This window comes from Geotrypetes seraphini, chromosome 4, assembly GCF_902459505.1.
Source record: "Geotrypetes seraphini chromosome 4, aGeoSer1.1, whole genome shotgun sequence".
Taxonomy (NCBI): domain Eukaryota; kingdom Metazoa; phylum Chordata; class Amphibia; order Gymnophiona; family Dermophiidae; genus Geotrypetes; species Geotrypetes seraphini.
Window position 1 is genome coordinate 177,673,696 of NC_047087.1, and position 22,508 is coordinate 177,696,203.

The window sequence follows — 22,508 nt, forward strand, 5'->3', positions numbered from 1 at the left end:
ACGCCAAGGGAACAAACCCACACATACAATCAAGGTGAGGTAGAGCGGAAACAGCACACACAAAAGAGACAGCAAGGCAAGCAACATAAGGAAGCAGCAGGAAAGGGACACAAGCACACACAAGGGAAGTAAGAAATGGAATCCCAAGGAAGTCAGAAGGTGAGCTTTCCGGTCTTCTGTATCGGCTGCAATATGTATGACTACCTCCCTTCGGGGATCCAGGCATACATTTGCAATCGATGCATGGAGATGGATAGCTTGAAATGTCAGGTAAGACTATTGGAAGGAACAGTGATGGAACTCGAAGACAGAATCCGAGCACAGGAGAAGATGCTAGTGGAGTACAGCCCAAACGACGAGGTCAAGGAACTAGAAATGTTCATAGAGGAAGCTCATCAGCACCACGTAGAGATCCCAGGGCTGGAAAACTGTACTCAGGAAACCGATGTGAGGAGAGAAGACACCCATGCAAACACAGAAGAAACCGAAGACGAGGTAGGAGACAACCGCACATCAGGAGGAATAGTGAGAGCACAGGAAGACATCGCCCCACCCAAAGAACAGGAAACAAGTTCAAGAGTATCATTGGAGGAAGAAGACTGGCCCTACTCCAAGGACGTGGACCTACGCCCCCCAAGGAATCCCCAAATAAAGAAGATGGGGATCATCGTAGGCGACTCCATTATACGACATGTGGACAGCCACACCGCAGGAGGAAGAGAGGACAGAGTCGTCACCTGTCTGCCTGGAGCAAGAGTGAAGGATGTGACCAACAGGATCTCCAGGATCATAGATGGCGCACGGGGAGAGGACACCGCTGTGCTTATCCACGTGGGAACAAATGATGTGAGCGGGCGGAAGTATGACAGGGAAGAGCTGAAGGGCCAGCTCCGCTCACTTGGAAGAAAACTGAAGATCAGGGAGGTGAAGGTGGCCTTCTCTGAGATCCTCCCAGTACCAAGAGCGGATGGAAAGAGACAAGGGGAATTGCAAGTAATCAACGCCTGGATGAGACGATGGTGCGAAGAAGAAGGCTTCGACTTCGTGCGCAACTGGACGGCGTTCTGGGGAAAAAGCAAGTACTACAGAAGGGACGGACTACACCTCAACAAAGAAGGAGCAAGAGTTTTGGCAGGCAACATGAAGAAGGCAATCGAGAAGGCTTTAAACTGAAAGATAGGGGAAAGCCGACAGTCGACCACCGGTCGATGGCACGGATAGCAGGATGCCCCGACGAAGAAGCCAAGGAAAACTACTCCTACACAAGAGAAGGCGACCTCACGGCAAATAAGGGAGAAAAAGCAGGAAGGGACAAATCAGACACAGGAGGGGACGACCACACAGCAAACAAGGGTGATAACACAGGAGCAGTTAAGGATATCGAAATTGAAACTACAGGGACGGCCAAGAGTAGAAGGTCCAAAAAGGTAACACGTAGGGAACTTAGATGTATGTATACGAATGCTAGAAGTCTAGGTAACAAAATGGGGGAACTAGAGACAATAGCAAGACATGACATATTGGATATCATTGGCATAACAGAAACATGGTGGAATGAAGAAAACAAATGGGACACAGTACTACAGGGATACAAGCTGTATAGAAGAGATCGAGTAGGGCAGAAAGGTGGAGGTATTGCTCTATATATTAAAGAGGGAATAGATTCTGTTGAAATGGTTACAACAGAAATGAAAGAGAAGCTTGAGTCACTCTGGATCAAGATTCCTGGTCAATTTGGAGCAGATACGAAAATTGGCCTTTACTATCGTCCCCCAGGACAGGCGGAGGAAACTGACTCAGAAATGATGGAGGAAATCAAACAAGAATGCAAGACAGGCAATGTAATTATATTGGGAGACTTCAATTTCCCAGGGATAGACTGGAAACTAGCAACCTCCAACTGCGGCAAGGAGGCCAAGTTCCTGGAGGTGCTAGGGGATTGCTTCCTGGAACAAATGGTAAAAGAGCCGACAAGAGGCAACGCCACCTTGGACTTGGTCCTAAATGGCCTCATGGGACCGATAACAGTAGTGGAAGTCATGGTTCCACTGGGAACGAGTGATCACAATGTAATTAACTTTAAACTTGACATCGGGAAAGGGAAACATGCCAAAACCTTAACCACCACATTGAACTTTAAAAAGGGTAAATACGATAGCATGAGAGCCATGGTAGAAAAACGACTCGAAAAGAAGGTGGACAAACTTGAAACGGTAGATCAGGCATGGTCCCTACTGAAAAATACTATCACAGAAGCACAAGATCTCTACATTCCGAGGATTTCCAAAGATCGGAGATCAAAGAGCAAAAGAGAACCGGCATGGCTTACCAAACAGGTGGAGGAAGCCATAAAAGAAAAGAAGGACTCTTTCAAAAAATGGAAATACATAAAGACAACCGAAGCCTGGAACAAACATAAAGATGATCAGAAGAAATGTCACAAGGCGGTGAGGGATGCAAAACAGGAATACGAGGAAAAAATAGCCCAGGAGGCCAAAAACTTCAAGCCCTTCTTTAGATATGTGAAAGGGAAAAAACCTGCAAAAGAGGCAGTCGGACCCTTGGACGACCAGGGAAGAAAAGGGTACATCAAGGAAGATAAACAAATCGCAGACAAACTAAATTCCTTCTTTGCGTCCGTCTTTACGAAGGAGGACACCTCAACAATACCTGAAGCGGAGAAAGTGTTTGCAGGAGAAATAGAAGACAGCCTCACCACAGTTGAAGTGGACTTAGACCAGATATACTATCAGATCGACAAACTTAAAAGTGACAAATCCCCTGGACCGGATGGAATTCACCCGAGAGTCTTAAAGGAATTGAAGGTTGAAATCGGAGAGTTATTGCAAAAACTTGCAAACCTGACAATCAGAACTGGACAGATACCGGACGACTGGAGGATAGCGAACGTCACCCCAATTTTCAAAAAAGGATCGAGAGGGGAACCGGGCAACTATAGACCTGTGAGTCTTACGTCTGTCCCCGGCAAGATGGTTGAAGCACTGATCAAGGATAGCATGGTCCGGCACTTGGACGCACACGACTTGATGAAACCCAGTCAACACGGATTCAGGAAAGGGAAATCATGTTTGACGAATTTACTCCAATTTTTTGAGACCGTGAACGAGCAAATTGATAGTGGGAAGCCGGTGGACATAATATACTTGGACTTCCAGAAAGCGTTCGACAAAGTTCCACACGAAAGACTTCTCAGGAAACTACAAAGCCATGGCATAGAGGGGGATATACAAAGATGGATAGGCAAATGGCTGGAAAACCGAAAGCAGAGAGTGGGCATAAATGGGAAGTTCTCCGACTGGGAGAAAGTGACTAGTGGAGTACCCCAGGGCTCGGTACTTGGGCCGATCCTTTTTAATATTTATATCAATGATCTGGAGGAAGGAACATCCAGTGAGATCATCAAGTTTGCAGACGATACAAAACTATGCCGGGCGATCAGATCGCATGAGGATAGAGAGAAACTCCAGAGCGACTTGTGTCGGTTAGAAACATGGGCGGAGAAATGGCAGATGAAGTTCAATGTGGAGAAATGCAAGGTAATGCATTTAGGCAATAAGAATAAGGAATACGAGTACACAATGTCAGGTGCAACTCTGGGGAAGAGTGAACAAGAAAAGGACCTGGGTGTACTGATAGATAGGACCCTGAAGCCGTCGGCACAATGCGCGGCAGCGGCAAAGAAGGCAAATAGAATGTTGGGCATGATAAAGAAAGGAATCTCGAGTAGATCGGAGAAAGTTATAATGCCGCTTTATAGGGCAATGGTCAGACCCCACTTGGAATACTGCGTCCAACATTGGTCTCCCTACCTAAAGAAGGATATAAAACTGCTGGAGAGGGTGCAGAGACGAGCAACAAAACTGGTGAAGGGTATGGAAAAACTGGAATACGAGGACAGACTTATAACACTAGGATTATTCTCCCTTGAGAAAAGGAGATTGCGTGGGGATATGATCGAGACCTTCAAAATACTGAAAGGAATCGACAAAATAGAGCAGAGAAGATTATTTACATTGTCCAATTTGACACGGACTAGAGGACATGTAATGAAGCTAAGGGGGGACAGGTTCAGGACTAATGTCAGGAAGTTCTGCTTCACTCAGAGAGTGGTTGACACCTGGAATGCCCTCCCAGATGAGATTATTGCGGAATCGACCGTCCTAGGCTTCAAGAGCAAACTAGATGCATATCTCCTTAAGAGAGGCATGTAAGGATATGGTGGACTATAAATTACAACAGGTGTACACCTGGCAGGGCCTCCGCGTGTGCGGATCGCCGGACTTGATGGACCGAAGGTCTGATCCGGTGATGGCATTTCTTATGTTCTTATGTTCTTATGAGGCATTACTCCAGAGCAGCACAGGGCTGATCTCTCACACATGGAAGGAACCACACACAGGAGGAAAGTGTAATATCACTTCATCAGCATTATCTAGACCAGGGATAGGCAATTCCAGTCCTCGAGAGTCACAGGCAGGTCAGGTTTTCAAGATATCCACAATAAATATACACGAGATACATTTGTATCTCAAGGAGACAATGCATGCAAATCCATCTCATACATATTCATTGTGGATATCCTGAAAACCTAACCTACCTTTAACTCTCGAGGTCTGGAATTGCTTACCCCTGATCTAAACCATGGCATGAGCAGGTTATCATGCTGGGACTACAGCCAGTAAACTCATGCATTCCAAATCTTGGTCTGGATTATGCTGATGCAGTGTAAAGTGATGCATGTCGGTAACAAAACTCTCATGCACGAATATAGGATGTTCGGGGCGGTACTTGGAGACACCTTCCAGGAAAGAGACTTGGGAGTTCTGATCGATAAGTCAATGAAGCCCTCTGCGCAATACGCGGTGGCGGTGAAAAGGACGAACAGAATGCTAGGAATGATAAAGAAGGGGATCACGAACAGATCGGAGAAAGTTATCATGCCGCTGTACCGAGCCATGGTGCGCCCTCACCTGGAGTACTGCGTCCAGCACTGGTCGCCGTACTTGAAGAAGGACACGGTACTACTCAAAAGGGTCCAGAGAAGAGCGACTAAAATGGTCAAGGGGCTGGAGGAGTTGCCGTACAGTGAGAGACTGGAGAAACTGGGCCTCTTCTTCCTTGAAAAGAGGAGACTGAGAGGGGACATGATCAAAACGTTCAAGATACTGAAGAGAATAGACTTAGTAGATAAAGACAGGTTGTTCACCCTCTCCAAGGTAGGAAGAACGAGAGGGCACTCTAAAGCTGAAAGGAGATAGATTCCGTACAAACGTGAGGAAGTTCTTCTTCACCCAGAGAGTGGTAGACAACTGAAACATTCTTCCGGAGTCTGTTATAGGGAAAACATCCTTCAGGAATTCAAGACAAAGTTGGACAAGTTCCTGCTAAACTGGAACGTATGCAGGTGAGGCTGGACTTATTTAGAGCACTGGTCTTTGACCTGAGGGCCGCCACGTGAGCGGACTGCCGGGCTGGATGGACCACTGGTCTGACCTAGCAGCGGCAATTCTTATGTTCTTTTGGTTCAACTTCCGTGATGTTCTCCCTTCATATCCAGACATTTTTTTCAAAAGCAGACGAAAGAGAGAGAGGCCTGGACCAAAGGGAAAGACAGGAGACAGATGCTGGACTTTGGGAGGTGCAGACAGAAGAGACAGAGGGGGAGAGACCCTGAGGAAGAACAGAGAGATGCAAGATCATAAGAGAGAGGGAGACATGTTGCCAATAGTGGTGGAGAAGAGAGGAAGAAAAGTTGGACTCATGGAGGGACAGAGAGAGATGCTAGTTGGGGAAGGGAATGAGGTCTGAAGGAAAGGAAGCATGCAGGAGGCAGAAAGAAAAAAATGTTGGATGCACAGTCAGAAGGAAGTCCAACCAGAAACTAATTAAATCACCAGACAACAAAAGTAAGAAAAATGATTTTATTTTCAATTTAGTGATCGAAATGTGTCAGTTTTGAGAATTTATAATCTGCTGTCTATATTTTACTCTATATTTGTCAATTTTTGTATAGTTGTTACTGAGGTGACATTGAAAAATAAAATAAATATAAATGATAATTAATATCTATGCATACAGTGTGCTTTTGGGGGGTTTAAAAAAAAAATTTTGTGGTTACCATTATGAATTAGTAAGATTATATTGTGTGTACATGAAAAATTAATGGAAGAAATTGCACTACAAATAGTACTATTATAATGGGGGTGGGGTCAGAAGTGGAGCTTGGGCTGGGGTACTTGGTTGGTATTTGTTAGACTTAGGGAGTACTTGGCTTGAAGAAGATGAGAAACACTGGTCTAGGTGACTATGTAGTTCACTCAGTAAGGGCCCCTTTTACAAAGCCACAGTAGTGATTCTCCCATGGCAAATGCACCAAAGTCCATTCAATTCTTATGGGCTTCAATGCATTTGCTGTGGCAGAATTGCTATCGCAACTTTGTATAAGGAGTCCTAAGGCAGGAACTACTGTCTCTGTGCTATGTCAAACAAAAACCAGATTGCCGGGGATACAAAGCATTAACTGATTCAACATGAGTTTGAAGTTGATTTTTTGGCATTGAAGCTGAGTTGCCAGGACCTAGACCAGTGCTCCAGTAGGAGTAGGTCGTGCATCATGTTGTTTCAATGCCCGACAACATGATGCACGACCTACTCCTACTGGAGCGCTGGTCTAGGTCCTGGCAACTCAGCTTCAATGCCAAAAAATGCAAAGTTATGCACCTGGGCAGCCAAAATCCATGCAAGACTTACACCCTAAATGGCGAGATCCTAACAAGAACCGAAGCAGAACGTGACCTAGGGGTGATCGTCAGTGAGGACATGAAGGCTGCCAATCAAGTGGAGCAAGCTTCATCCAAAGCAAGACAAGTCATAGGTTGCATACGCAGGGGTTTCGTCAGCCGAAAGCCGGAAGTCATTATACCATTGTATAGATCCATGGTGAGGCCCCATCTGGAATACTGTGTGCAATTCTGGAGGCCGCATTATCGCAAGGATGTGCTGAGACTGGAGTCGGTTCAGAGAATGGCCACCCGGATGGTCTCAGGACTCAAGGATCTCCCATACGAGGAACGGCTAAACAAATTGCAGCTATACTCACTCGAGGAGCGCAGAGAGAAGGGGGACATGATCGAGACGTTCAAATATCTCTCGGGCCGCATACAGACGGAGGAAGATATCTTCCTTTTCAAGGGTCCCACGACAACAAGAGGACATCCGTGGAAAATTAGGGGAGGGAAACTATGAGCTGACACCAGGAAATTCTTTTTCACAGAAAGGGTGGTTGATCGCTGGAATAGTCTTCCACTGCATGTGATCGAGGCCAGCAGCGTGCCTGATTTTAAGGCCAAATGGGATCGTCACATGGGATCTATTCAAAGGGCAAAGGTAGGGGAGGGATCTATTCACAGGGCGAAGGTAGGGGAGGGACATTAGGGTGGGCAGACTAGATGGGCCTTGGCCCTTATCTGCCGTCTATTTCTATGTTTCTATGTTTCTATGAATACCACTCTCTCAAGTACAGTAGTTTTGAAAGAAATGGAAGGTTTGATACTGGCCAGTAGTTATTTGGAATAAGAGGATCTGTATTACTTTTTTTCAAGGGTGGCTTAAATGCTACTGGAACATTGCCTAAGTGTCAAACCTTAAAAAAGAAAGTCATATTGAGCATTGGAAAATAATTAATAACAATTAACTAATAAAAATAGTACACATTTAATTTTCTGCACCACCAAATTTCCCCATCCTGCCCCACCTGGCTACTTTTTCATGCCACCTGGCTGGAAAAAGTTTCTGGGGAGAACACTGCTGATGTGATAGCATGATGCCTTCCTGTACATGGCTCCTCTATGTGCAAGCGACAGCTCTAGTACTGCCTCAGAGCACTCCTCCCCTACCAGTCCCTGTGGTAGCATATATTATTCGGTAACCTAAGATGTCAGTCTCCCAAATAAGACAAAGGTTGATGCTGAAAGAGAAAAAAAGATCACAGCAACCCTACAGACAATCCAATTGGATAATAATATCTGTAATAATCTGGATTCCGTTGTCTTTCATTGATCCTCAAAACTATCCATTTAACCGAATCATATATTAAATGATTTTAACTTTAGATGAATATGTTATTCTTTCATGTTTTTTCATTTTCATATCTCTCTTGGACACAGCCAGACAACATCTCAGCACAGGAAAAAAAAAAATGATGCTCATACAACTAGACCTTACCGCTGCATTCGACCTGGTGGACCATAACATTCTACTACAAATCCTGGATACAATAGGTATCACAGATAAAGTATACACATGGTTTGAAGGATTCCTTAAATCAAGAACCTATAGAGTAAAATCAGACAAACAAAAATCTGAACCTTGGTCAAACCCCTGCGGAGTTCCCCGACTCTCTTCAATCTCTATACAGCCTCCCTCAGCTCTCACCTGGACAAACAAGGCAAAACCTCCTACAGCTATGCCGATGACATTACCATTCTCATACCCTTCAATCAACCTGAACTCTCCATGACGAACACAATATACCAAACACTAAAATCAATAGCAACCTGGATGAAAGATCACAAACTGAAATTGAACCCAGATAAAACGAAATTCATCCTCCTAGAAAACAACAAAATACCAACCATAACCAACATTGAAATCAACGCAATCAACTACCCCATACAAACCACCCTAAAACTGCTAGGAATAACTATCGACAGATGCTGCACCATGCAACCGCAAATCAATAAAACAATACAAAAGTCATTCTTAGTCATGAGAAACTTAAGACAAGTTCGGAAATTCTTCGAGAAAACTCAATTCCAGCTCATAGTTCAGTCCTTAATACTAGGCCTATTTGACTACTGTAATATCCTCTACCTCCCATGCCCTACAACCATAACAAAACAACTACAAACTATCCAAAACACAGCACTAAGACTCTTCTACTCATTAAAGAAACATGATCACATTACAGAAGCATATCTCCAATCGCACTGGCTTCCGATCCCAGCAAGAATGCAATTTAAATTCTACTGCCTACTATTTAAGACTTTATACGGAGACAGTCCAAACTACCTGAATAACTGCCTCATCCACAACACCGCAACCAGACATAGGAAAACTCACACCCCATTCTCATACCCCCCAATTAAGGAGGTCAAACGGAAAAAACTATATGATGGCCTCCTGGCCACTCAAGCAGCCAAACTAGACAACCAAATCGCCAATCTACTGACGGCATCTCTCGACTACAAGACTTTTAGAAAAGAAATAAAGACCATACTATTCAAGAAATCCTTGAAAAAAGAAATAATACCGCAAGTCTCAAACTCCACCTCTCACTAAAGCCAACTATCCGAAACATATAACCTTAACCATTTCTTACTCTTTTTGAAAATGACCAATTTTTTTCTTTTCTTTTTTTTTTTTGTAAGTTCTTGTTGTAATACATCTTGGATAATTCTTTTGTAATCCGCCTTGAACTGCAAGGTAATGGCAGAATAGAAATCCCTAATGTAGTGTAATCTTTTTTATATTATTGTATATGTGTGTTTTATCAACTGAAAACAGTCACTTTTGCTGCAAAATTCAAAAAAATGCCACGTAGCTTTGCATGCTCCCATTGTGATGACTTATTGGGTCTCCCAATAAGTCAGCACTAGCCTCAAACACATTCCTGAAGCACTTCACTAATTAGCATTCTTTCTTTAGAGTAAATTCCACTTAGTACCAATTTCTAATCCACTTCCAGGTTGCTCAATTTATTTATGAGCCTTCTAAACTAAACTAAACTAAGCCTTAAGTTTATATACCGCATCATCTCCACGGAAGTGGAGCTCGACACGGTTTACAAAGCTTAAAAATATAGGAAGAGACAGGAGAAGGATTTACACAGCATATAAAAAGGGGATGAAAACAGGAGAAGAGATGTTATATGCTAGAGAAAAGCCAGGTTTTCAGTTGTTTTCAGAATAGTTGGAGGGAGCCCAGGTTCCGCAGCGGGACAGTGAGATCGTTCCAAAGGCCCGTGATTTTAGAGAGGAGGGATCTTCCCAGTTGACCTGCGTGGAGGATGCCGTGAAGAGAGGGGAAAGATAGTTTATGTCTGTGGGCTGATCTGGTGGTAGCAGGAGTCAGGGCGAGGAAGGATAGAGGGATTAGAGGCAGAAGGATGCCGTGAATGATCTTGAAAGCTAGGCAGGAGCATTTGAAATGAATTCTGGAAAGTACTGGGAGCCAGTGAAGATTGGTGAGTAGTGGGGAGACGTGGTCGGATTTGCGTTTAGCAAAAATCAGCTTGGCCACAGTATTCTGGATAAGTTGGAGTCTGCAAAGACTTTTTTTTGTTAGGTATAAATAGATGGCATTACAATAATCGAGTTTGGATAGGATGATGGATTGTACAAGGACGGTGAAATGTTTTTGGTGAAAATAGGATCTGACTTTCCTCAGCATGTGGAGGCTGAAAAAACATGATTTTGCCAAGGAATTCAGGTGATCGTTGAGGAAAAGGGAGGAATCGATAGTGATGCCAAGGACCTTGCTTGAGAACTCAAGGTGCAGAGCAGGGCCTGTGGGTAGAGTGAAGAGGGTGGGCAGGTGTACTAATTTTGGGCTGAGCCAGAGTAATTTTGTTTTAGATTCATTTAATTTCATCTGTACAGAGAGGGACCAGGCGTGAAGTCTCATTATGCATGAAGTGATGTTCTCTTGGAGGTTTGTAAGGTTTTGATCTGTTTCGAGGAGGATAAGGATATCGTCTGCATATGTGTAAATTGTTTCAAGGGGGGATGTTTGAGGAGCTTCAGGGAGGTCATATACATGTTGAAGAGAATAGGGGATAGGGGAGAGCCCTGTGGGACACCACAGGATGGTGTCCATGAAGCGGATTTGGAGCCGTTTGAATTGACAATGTAGGAACGAGCGCGAAGGTAGTTTGAGAACCACTTTAGGACAGAGGAATCTATTCCTATCTAAGAAAGTTGGTAGATTAGTATGTCATGGTGCACGATGTTGAAAGCCGCAGAGAGATCGAACTGTAGGAGAACAGCAAATTTGTTTCGGGCGTGTAGTTGTTGCTGTGTGGGACACTATCAAAAGCAAAGGATAGAAGGTATTCTGTGATGGATTGATATAGAGTAAGAGCATGTTTTGCCTTTCCCTTTAGATCTAATGACCTGATATTTAAAGAGAAACATTTGGATAACTGAAGCAGTTGTCCGGATATCTCCCTTAACCATAGCTATCTTGATATTTTAGGGAGAGTAGCAACATGGAGAAACAAAGAAAAATGGATATATGATAATACAGAAACAATAATATAGTATATGTATATAGATGTATAACTAGGTAAGATTTACATATATTTAACTGATGTATTGTAACACCTTTACTGAAGCTCATGCAAACCACTAGTAGCGGTATAGAAGCTTCCAATAAACAATAAACAATATCACTGCTTAATATTCTTATAGATCACCTGGTGTTATTTTATTTATTTATTTTAGCTTAAGGGGCTCTTAATCAAAAAATCTAAACGGCCATAAAGCGTCCTAAATCAGCACTTGGATGTCCTAATCACCAGGATGTCCATGTGCTGATAATCAAAACTGCTTTTCTGGATGTTTAGCGAGGTGTCCCAGCCTCTGTGCATCCAGAGCTCGAGATGAGCATGGTAGAGGTGTATTATGGGTGGGCTTTAGGCATGCATAAGGGCAGTTAGACTTTGACATCTTGCAGCAATAATTGAATGTTTTGCAAGATGTCCTGGACAGAGCTAGACCAGTTTTAGAAGTGTCTAAGTGCCACAAGTGTGCACAAACTGACCAGATGATCACTGCATACGTCAAGATAAGACACCCCCGCAACTCTTCCAGTACTCACTAATCCCCTTCCACCACACAAAAATGAGAACTAAAAGGTAGATACCTGGCTCTAGAACAGCAGCCTAGTATAGCATCACACAGGTGAACCATAGAGAGGAGGACCCCAGGCCCATAAGGCACTGTAACCACAACATCTATGGTATTAAGTATGAGCCCATCAAAACACACCCAAACTCTACTATACTGCCATATAGGTGCCACCTGCAGCCATAAGGGCTATTAGGATGGTAGACAGGTATGTATAGTAGGTTTTGGGTGGCTCACCATAAATTATAAGGGGTTTATGGTGAGATATACATCTGACACCTTTTATGTGACGGTCACAGCAGTACCTTCTAAGGTGCCTCACTGCTCTGTTGGGATATCTATGTGGCCAATCCATTACTATGCTGGCTTCCCCCATGTCCAAATGGTCTGGATTAACATGGATGGTTTTGTATTTGAAAATGGCCAAAAAATTTAGATGTTCAAATAGGCCATTTTGTAAAAACATTTGGATGTCTAGCAGTTTTGAAAATGGATGTTTCCCCACCCCGATATTTGAATGTCTTGCAGGATATGTCCAAAATCGGACTTAGATGCCCTATACCCCTCTCAGCGGTTCAAATTCAGGTATTCAAGCATTTTCCCTATCTGTCCCTGCGGGTCTATCTAGACATTGCTGGAGCAGTGCATGGATGGTCCTCAAAGTTATAGCTAGCAGCGAGATTCAGACCACTAACCAGATAGCTATCTGAATAAAGTTAGATTGGGGACAGTTGCAGGTAATGGTTTGAAGGGTTAGGGTAGTTTTACAGGTGGTAGTTTTGGGGTTGCAGCAGTAGAAACAGTTTAAGGATAATTTTGGGGTGCTGCAGTTAGGGGAATAGGGAAGTTACAGAGGGTAGATTTGTGGGGTAATGGGGCAGTTGTAAAGGAACAGATTATGAAGGAGGACTCCCTTAACTGTTATGTGTCATTGTAAGATTCTATATTGCAGAAGCTGAACCTGCTCCTTTCATAGAAATGCAACGGGTCATTTTTTGGTGATGGTGGGAAACTTATTTCTCTAGAATCCACGGCCTAATCTGGCCCATTTTCAAAGTCAATGTTTCTTTTTACCAGTTTCCCCCCTCATATCAAGTTTCATCCCATTCCATTTAAATTTTCAGAGAGATATTTTGCTCCCAGACAGACCAACACAGACATTTTTTGATTCCTTCTGTATAATTCTTTCCAACTTCTGTTGGGTTGGAAAGCAGAACAATGGCTATTTTGCATAATTTGCTATTTTAAATATATGAAAAAATATGGTTCTGGTTGCATTCCATGACATGTATGAAAGTTATATTTTTATTCTTTCTAACTCAACAAAAATTACAATAGGGGTCAAGAATGTCTGCCTGGGGCAAAATAACTTTCCAAACATATAACAATGAAATCATAAGTGACGTGGGAAAAACCTAATACATGGGAGGGGGGGGGAACCATTAAAAGGACTTGGTTTGAAAATGAAGGTTCCAGAGAAAAAAACCTCCCCCCCAAAAAAAAACCAAAAAAAAAACCAGACCAGTGCATTTCTATGGAAGAAAGAGTTCTAGCTTCTATAGCGAAGAAACTTACAAACACAAAGACAAAAAAAAAATAATACTGCAGACAGATGCACAAGACGCAGGCAAAGTTTATTTTAAACAAACAGATTGTTGCGTACAAATGAAGCACGGTCCGTGTTTCGAACAAACACTCTTCCTCAGGGGGTCCCAAAACGTAGTGGTTATGAAAGACACACAACAAATGCCTGATCTGTATGTTGTGTACTTGGGCGGTGATGATGTACTACTGAACAGCTGATGCCCAGAAAGTCAATAGATACTGGTAATACATGCATGCAAGCGTGCACACACATACATACACACAAAAAAAAATGGATGAAACATGCAAAACAGAGAGATATATACACACAAATACAGATAAAACAGGTCCACACACATGCGCATGCACATGCAGAGGAGCTGGAAAGAATTCCATGAGCCATGCTTTGCTTGTATTCCCCACTTGTAAATTAACAGTTTATATCTATGGGAAAATGCTTAGCACTTAGGTTCCCTAATGTAAATTCAATAAAATACAAAATGAATTTGCTTACATAAGTGAATAATGTAGGGACGCCATTCTACCATTCTGAAACAGGGTGAAATCGGCACACTGATTTCACCGCCCCTGGGAAAGAATTATGAATTATCCCCATTCCCTTTCCCTTCTTGCCATGCAGCCATTCTAAGCAAAGGAAAAATACTAGCATCTTGTCACAAGACTTTTGCCACATATTAGCCTGACACAGATTTACCCTTATCTTATCTCTTATCTTGTTTAAGCATCCCTTATATGGGCAACAATCAGACTTTTCCTACAGCTTAAGCCTAAGGAGCATGCATTTTTAACCTTTGGACTGTCACATGCTTATCTTATTTGAGCTGTCCTTATTTGGTAAGGATATCAGCTGACAGGCATTGCATATGTGCAAAGACTCAGGCCCTGTCCACGTGTTAATCAGGCCCTTGTCTAAGTGCTGAGTTGGAGAATGATCACGAGGTAAAAGCACGAGGTAATCACGAGGTAAAAAGCATGTATCTATTTTTGTATCCACCAATGTAAAACCATGTACCTTTGTACCCACCAATCATGAGATGTGTAAACGAGGGAGTTACTATGATGTCATTAGCTTAGAAGCATAATAAATAGGGACTCGGAGCTAGCCCTTACTAGCGCCTCCTCCCGATTCTAAGATTGCATGTGTGTGTGTTTCCTTTGTGGGGCATTCCTAAAGAACAATATGGTTAGTCTCACAGTGAGAACAGCAGAGTACTTACGGTTAAGACCCACATCATGATAAGTCAATATAGCAGGGCGATTTCCCTTTGGAGAACCCCGAATCACAACATGCAGCAAGCCATAAGAGGTCTCAATGTCATGTTCCTATAAAAGAAACACAGAAGATCAGCCCCTGGAATACTCCATTATCAAAGTTTGAGAGTTATACTAGTCTACCTGCCTCACCCTCACGCACTACCTACAGTATTTCATTACCTTTTTAATGCCTCTCAATTTAAACAGACTAATCATTTCAGCCAACATTATTTCTCTTCAAATGCTTTTTTAGACCATATAGAAGTGCCACTGAAGAGGTTGCAAGCAATTGGGATGATTCTATATATGGCACCTAAAAACATCTGTGCTGACTAGAATGACACTTGGCATCTTTTATAGAATCATGCTAAGTGACAGTGCATTGTCAGAGCTGGGCCAGTAATATATTTCTAAGTAACATCTTATGATTTATTGTTTATTATAATTTAATATACACCTTTCCTAAGGAGTTAAAGCAGTGAATAATAAACAATAAATCTGAGAAGAAAGAATGTCAATTGTCAAATGAAAGGAACTAAACTGAAGGAAAGGGAAATAAAAACTAATAGTTCCAATGACATATTACTGGCAATATATTATTGACAACATATCATTAGTAATATATTACTTTTAAAAGTATGAATACCGTATATGCTCGAATATAAACAGAGGCAATCTTCCCTCCCCCCCCAAAAGGTTAACTCAAATATAAACCGAGGGCGGGGCAGGGGGGTTATATTCAAATGCCCTGCCCTGCCCTACTATGCATCCAGTCCCCTCCCTCCCTCCCTGCCAGACTCTGCACCCTGTCCCCCCCCTCTCTCCCGATGCCTTGTAAGCCCTGGTGGGCTAGGACAGTAGGGATTCCTCCCCCTCCTGTCCCAACCTACTCTAACAACTTTCAACTCCCTACCACCTCCCCAATTAGTAAAAAGCATACCTTTAAAATCCCTGGTGGTCCAGTGGTGTGGTGGAAAGGAGGGATCCTTCTGCCTCCTGTCCCGGCCAACTCTAACAACTCTCACCTCCTTCCCACCTCCATGATTAGTAAAAAGTGTACCATTAAAATCCTTGGTGGTCCATGGCAGGAGTGACCTTCCTACACTTCTACCCCATGCAAAGCTGCTATCTTAATGGCTGCCGCGAGTTCTCGTGCAACCTCATAAGAACGCAGGAATTTGCGAGGTTGCCGTGGGGACAGGAAGCTGTAGCAAAGGAAAAGCTTCTGGGATCACTGAAGAGTGTAGCGCTAGAAAAAAATCATAAAAAAAATACTGATCTTGCTTGGCGGGGTGGGGGTGGGGCCAAAATTCTGGATAGGCTCCAGATGTCTTGGAGGGCTGCCATCAACTCGCAAGCCTTGCATTGAAGACCACTGTCTTACTATCATCTTATCTCACCTCTCTTCCCTCCTGCCCTCCCATGGGTCCATCTCTCATCTTCTCTCCCCAAGGTCCAACATCTGTGATAAAGATTGAAATAACGAGCTCCGACTAGACACTACAGGATGTTCCAGGGGTTGGGTAAGCGATTTGTGAATGTGTTTGGTAAACAGAATTTGGGTGAAGTGAACTTCACTTCCAAAAGGATATTTTTGCAATTTTCATTACAATTTTTGCAATTGTCATTACAATTACATTTATTTTTATATACCTCCAAAGCCATAATAGTTCAAGGCGTTTTACAACAAGAAGTGCTGGACAATCAGGGAATAAAACACAATATAAAATCATCAGTACGTACATACAATATAAAAGTAAAAACAGCAAATCCTTAACTTACAAATCGATTAAAGCAAGAGCTCTGTCCAAGAATCTTTTATATCGACAGGCCTTTATTATAGGATAAGTGAACATATGAATTCCACAAGTAGGCCTGTTAGAACAATTTAGATTAAAATGAGAGACCAGATACGCAGGGCAGGATTAATTCATCGAGGGACTCTAGGCACCCAAGTCCACTGGGCTCCCTTCCCCACGCCCTCATTTATTTACCCATTTTCTTCTTTACTTCTTTATTTCCACTTTATTTCTTTTATTTTAACATTCAAAACAACAAAGATTACCATACCAGTGCCAGTGTACAGTTTTTCTTCTATGCAACCTCCAAACATCTCTGACCAAATCCCCCCCCCCCCCCCTTCCTTCCTAGAGGAAGAGATCTTCAGCTGGCAGGGCTTTGGGAAGCCCACTAATTTATATTTTGCATTTGGGTAGGAGGCATGGGGCATGGCAAGAAGAAAATTTAGTGCTTGCCATTTTATTGGAGTAATACATTTCTCAATTAGCTTTCAGAGGTTAAAGCCTTTTTCTTCAGATCAGTAAACTATATGCTGTTACAGTGTCCCTGTCCTGACCTGAGGAAAGGAGTTTTGGTCTCTGAATTAGTAAAAAAACATTAAAATTAGTCTAATAAAAATGATCACCTTATTTCCATTTTCTGTTAATAAACTATTATCAACACAGCTACAATAATATTTTATCCTAAAGCAAAAACAAATAAATAAAACAATTAGAATTTCTTTTCTACCTTTGTTGTCTGGTTTCTGCTTTCCTCATCTTCTCATCATTCTCTTCCTTCCATCCACTGTCTGCCCTCTCTCTGCCTCTTCCATATGGCATCTGCTCTCTTTCTATGCCTCTTCCAAAAACTGTTTGCCATTCCCTTCCATTTCTCCCTCCCCAATTGGTCTGGCATCCATCTACTTCTCTCCGCTCCCCCCATGGTGTGGCATCTGTCTTTTTCCCTTCCATCTCTCCCTCCCTCCCACCAGATTTTAGCATCTCTCTCCTCCTTTCCTCCCATCAGATCTGGTATCTGTCTCCTTCCTCCTTTCCTCCTCCCAGGTCTGGTATCTGTCTCTTCTCATTCCCCTATGTTCTGGCATCTCTCCTCTCCCTTCCTTCTTTTCTTCCTTGGTCTTCTTTCTCTGTCTCTGTCTAAATTATTTCTTACTATTCAGTCCTCAACGTCCATCTTTCATTGTGTCTACCTATAGCTTGCCACCTCTTTCCCTCACCCCTTCCAGTATCTAACTCTATCCTCTTCCCCCAATCCAGCATGTGCCCTTTTTTCTTTCTCCTCCACACTTCCTTTCAGCGCATCTGCTCCCCTCTTACCCCACTTCAATTCAGCATCTGTCCCCCTCTCTCACCCCCCACTTCCATTCAGCATCTGTCCCCCTTTCTCACCCCCCCCACTTCCATTCAGCATCTGTCCCCCTCTATCATCCCCCATTTCCATTTCTAAACCTAAAGTGCCACTTAACCTCTTCCTCTTATCGTACCATCTCCCTCCCTTTTCCTCATTCTCTCAGATGGGCCCTGAAGGGGCCCGTCGTTCAAAATGAAGATGGCAGACATGGAAACGTTAATGAAATGTCAGATTCTCAAGAATCAATAAACACAGAGATGTTGAACCAGAGGATTCAGTGACTGAAGGCCTACCTGAGCAACCCTATGACTCAACAACCGAAGGGCTACCTGAGAGAACTATGACTTGGTGACCAAAGGACTACCCAAATAAGGGCCCCATGACTCAGCAAACAAGACTTCACCTATCAACAAACCTGGCAACTCAAAATCACCAGAGATGGCGAAAGAAAAGCTGCTCGTAAGACTTTACAACTTGGGGCCAGAAGAATCACCAGATGAGGGTCCCCAGAACTCCACCAGACTCAGCTATTGAGGAGATAGCTAATGTGGAATGGCGGGATATGCCGACTGTGAGCTGTAGCTCCTGTTCCCTCTCTGCAAGCCTTTCTTCTGAGGTGGTTGAAGTAGCCTCGAGATGGGTGCCGGATTTCATAGTTTTCTGCCTATGCCTGAAGACGGATCCGGGCCCGGCAATGGCAACCCTTCCCTTGCAAACGGTGCTGATGCAGCTCCAAGGCTGCCCTCTGACGTGAACCGCCCAGGCAGAAACAGGAAGCTGCGTCAGAGGGGAAGCTATTGGATGAGCTCCGCTTGCAGGAACAGTTGCCGGAACTTGCCGCCACTGCTGGGGGGGGGGCGCTGCTGATTTTTCCCAGAAGGGGGGCCCGATGCTGCCAATCTTTCTGAGGGGGCCCGGCAATGCCGATCTTTCCAGGGGGGGGGGGGCCGGTGCTGCTGATCTTTCTGGGGGGCGGACCCAGCACTGCCGAAAGGAAAAAAAAAAAATCTGAGTCCTGTTTGTTTCTTCAGCGGGCCCCCCTGACAACTTCGGGCCCTAGGCATGTGCCTCTTGGGCCTATTCATTAATCCGGCCCTGCAGATACATAGGATCTTATATGTTCCCATTTTTTTAAACCAAAGATCAATCTAATAGTCGAGTTTTGAATAACTCGAAGTCGTTGAAAGGTTTTATTAAAAGTTCCCAAGTAAATGATATTACAATAGTTAAGCATACTTAGTCTTAGAATGGAAAATTGAACCAATAAATGGAATGATACAGCATCAAAATATTTTCTGATGGATCTAAGTTTCCATAATACCGAGAAGCATTTTCTAACCAATGCATCCGTATGTTCATCTAGAGTCAGGGATCGATCCAATGTCACTCCCAAAACTTTTATGGAATAGTCAATTGGAAAGACCTGACCATTCAAAGTTAGAAACATTCAAATCAGCACAATTTAGGTGGAGGAGGGACCAGCATTGTAATGGACTGGCCACATAGACATGCTAACAACGCACTGGAGCACCTTAGAGGGCACTGCTGTGAACTTCACATAAAGGGTGCCAGATGTACATCTCATCATATACCCCTTATAATTTATGGTGAGTCTACCCAAAACCTACTATACCCACCTATCTACCACAACAATAGCCCTTATGGCTGCAGATGGCACCTATATGGCAGTATAGTAAGGTTTCCACCATAAATGTTGTGGTTAGAGTGGCTTATGGGCCTGGCTCCTTCTCTCTATGGTTCACTAGTCCATTCACCTGGATACTTAAGGCACCTGTATGGAGTTCTACTAGGCTTTCCCATACAAAGTGTTGCAGTTGTAGACACAGGTATGTACTGTTTCATTCAAATATTTGGGGTGGGATCATACCTTCCTGCTTCCGGTGGTCATCTGGTCAGACTGGGTACCTTTTCAGCACTTAGACACTTCTAAAACAGGTGTCAGAACATCTAAAATTCCATCCAGGATGCCTTGCGAAAGGTTCAATTATCTCCGCAAGATGTCTAAGTCTAAGCTGGCCCAAATCCCATCCAAAACACACCTCTAACACACCCCTTTATGAGTTAGATGACCTATAGGGCAAACATCCCAGAAGACATCTAAAATATTTGCTTCAAAAATCAGCATTTGGGCGTTTTGCTGAGAAAAGTGTCCAAGTGCAGATTTAGACAGATTTTTGGACATTTTTGTGTTTTGAAAATGCCCCTAATTGTGTTATAAAATCAAGCCCTTAAAATATAAGCTTTGTGGGACATTGACTTATGTCTGAATTATTATAGTTTTTTGTAAAGTTGCTTTGAGTATCATTTGGAAAGGTTGACTTAAAAATCAAAAGCTTTATTAATAAAACTAGTATTTTAGCCCGTTACATTAACGGGTGCTAGAATATATGTCTGTCTGTCTGTCTTTATTTCCGTGTCTCTCTCTCTGTCCTGCTGTCTTTCTTTCTGTCTGTCTCTGTCCCTGGCCCCCTTTGTCTGTCTGTCTTTCTGTGTCTCTCGCTGTCCCTGTGTCTTTCTTCTTTTATTTCTGTCTCCCTTCCTCCCGCTGGCAGTAGAATATATGTCTGTGTTTCTTTCTGTTTCTCTCCATACTCTCATTAATCTTGTCATCTCCCTTTTGACCTCATACAAATGGCTCACCACTTTCAGAATACCCCTCCCGCTCTCCACTGGTCAGTCTATATCTCCCTGCCCTCCCATGGATTCTTTTTTCCTCCATTTTCTGTTGTTCTTCTTCCTTCCCCCCTTGATGCTGAACAATAAGATGGAGGGAAAAAAAGAGATGCTGCATCTCTCTCCCCTTTCCACCCCCAGACCTAACATTTCTCCCTCCCTTCCATCCCTAGGTCCAACTTCCCTCCCCCAGGTCCTCCCTTCAAGTATCTCTTTCCCCAAATCCAGCTTCTCTCCCTTCAGACCATTACCTACCATCTCTCTCTCTCCTCTGTTCCTGGCCCCATAAGCTGTCCCCCATGCCCAGTCTGGCACTTCTTTTAATACTCTCCCCTTTGCACTTTATAAAAATTAAAAAAAAGTTAATCCAGGGAATTTCCTAGGCCCAACATGTTCTCCCTCTTCTCTCCATTCCATTCCGATATTGCCTTCACCTTTTGTCTCGCTGGAAAATCCGCTGGCCTCAGCTGTGATTCAGGAACGTTGTCCGTGGCTCCCCTTCCTGCTTTCAATCTGCCGCGGTTCTCCCCCTCTCCCCCCGGCGGAATGTTTCTGAATCACAGCCGAGGGTGGTGGATTTTTCAGCAAAACAGAAGGCGAGGGCGACATCAGACTGGTCCCTTTCTCCCTATCTCCTTCCCTACTTCCCTGTGCAGCAGCCGCAGCATTCCCTCTCCCTCCATTAACCGCGAGAGGAGCCTGCACACGGACCTAACAGGCCGAGGCTCCATCAGTCTAACTTCCCGGCGGCTCCTCTGACGATCGCCGCCTTCTCCGACGCAGGAGCGGCTCGTGAGAGGAGCCGCTGCAGCGTCTGTGAAGTTGAAAAAAACTTCGGCCCGTTTCCGTGCTCGGCCGCGGCGGGCTACAGGTGCCGCGGCCTGCAGCCGCCGACATCCGTTTTGACTTTTTTTTTTTTAGTTGAAAGTCCGACGCAGGTGGGGATCATGAAAGTAGCCACCACCGCGTCTTTCAAATAACCGTAAGCCGCGCATGCGCACTTCTTATGTGTCGCTACAGCTCACAGAAAAGCGGCGCACACTTAGGAAGTGCGCATGCGTGGCTTATCATTTTATTATATTAGATATTACAGCTTAGAGGTACTCTTTGTAGATGATACCAAAATCTGCTATAGAGTCAACACCCCTGATGATGTGAACAACATGAGGAAGGACCTAGTGAAGCTTGAAGAATGGTCTGAAATTTGGCAGCAAAAATTAAATGCTAAGAAATGCAAGGTTTTGCATTTGGACTGCAAAACCCCATGTGAATAGTATTGTTTAGGGGGGTAAAGAACTTTTGTACACAAAAGAAGAACAGGACTTGGTGTGATAGTATGTGATGATCTAAAGGTGGTCAAACAGGTTGAAAAGGCGATGGCGAAAGCTAGAAGGATAATAGGGTGCATAAGAAGAGGTATAGCCAGTAGGAAAAAGGAGGTATTGATACCCCTGTATAAGACTCTGGTGAGACCTCATTTAGAATATTGTGTACAATTCTGGAGACTGTGCCTTCAAAAAGATATAAACAGTATGGAGTTTGTTCAACGGAAGGCTACTAAAATGGTTGGTGGCCTTCATCATAAGGCGTATGGGGACAGACTTAAAGATATCAATATGTATACTTTGGAGGAAAGGCGAAAGAAGGAAGATATGATAAGAGACGTTTAAATATCTAAGTGGCATAAATACGCATGAGGCAAGTCTCTTTCATTTGAAAAGACGCTCCAGAATGAGTAGGCATAGGATGAAGTTAAGAGGTAAGAACATAAGAAGTTGCCTCCACTGGGTCAGACCAGAGGTCCATTGCGCCCAGCGGTCCGCTCCCGCGGCGGCCCATCAGGTCTATGACCTGTGAAGTGGTTTCTGAGCATTT

General features: G+C 43.6%; 1 protein-coding gene across 7 annotated transcripts in view; it reads right to left on the bottom strand.

Moving 5' to 3' along the window:
* NDRG4 (NDRG family member 4) overlaps positions 1-22,508 on the bottom strand; it is a 336,309-nt gene that overhangs the window by 171,054 nt on the left and 142,747 nt on the right. For all 7 annotated transcript variants that reach the window (XM_033942604.1, XM_033942606.1, XM_033942605.1 and 4 more), the window contains one exon: positions 14,750-14,855. In XM_033942604.1, coding sequence (XP_033798495.1) covers positions 14,750-14,855 — 106 coding nt within the window. The remainder of the gene's footprint in view (positions 1-14,749; positions 14,856-22,508) is intronic.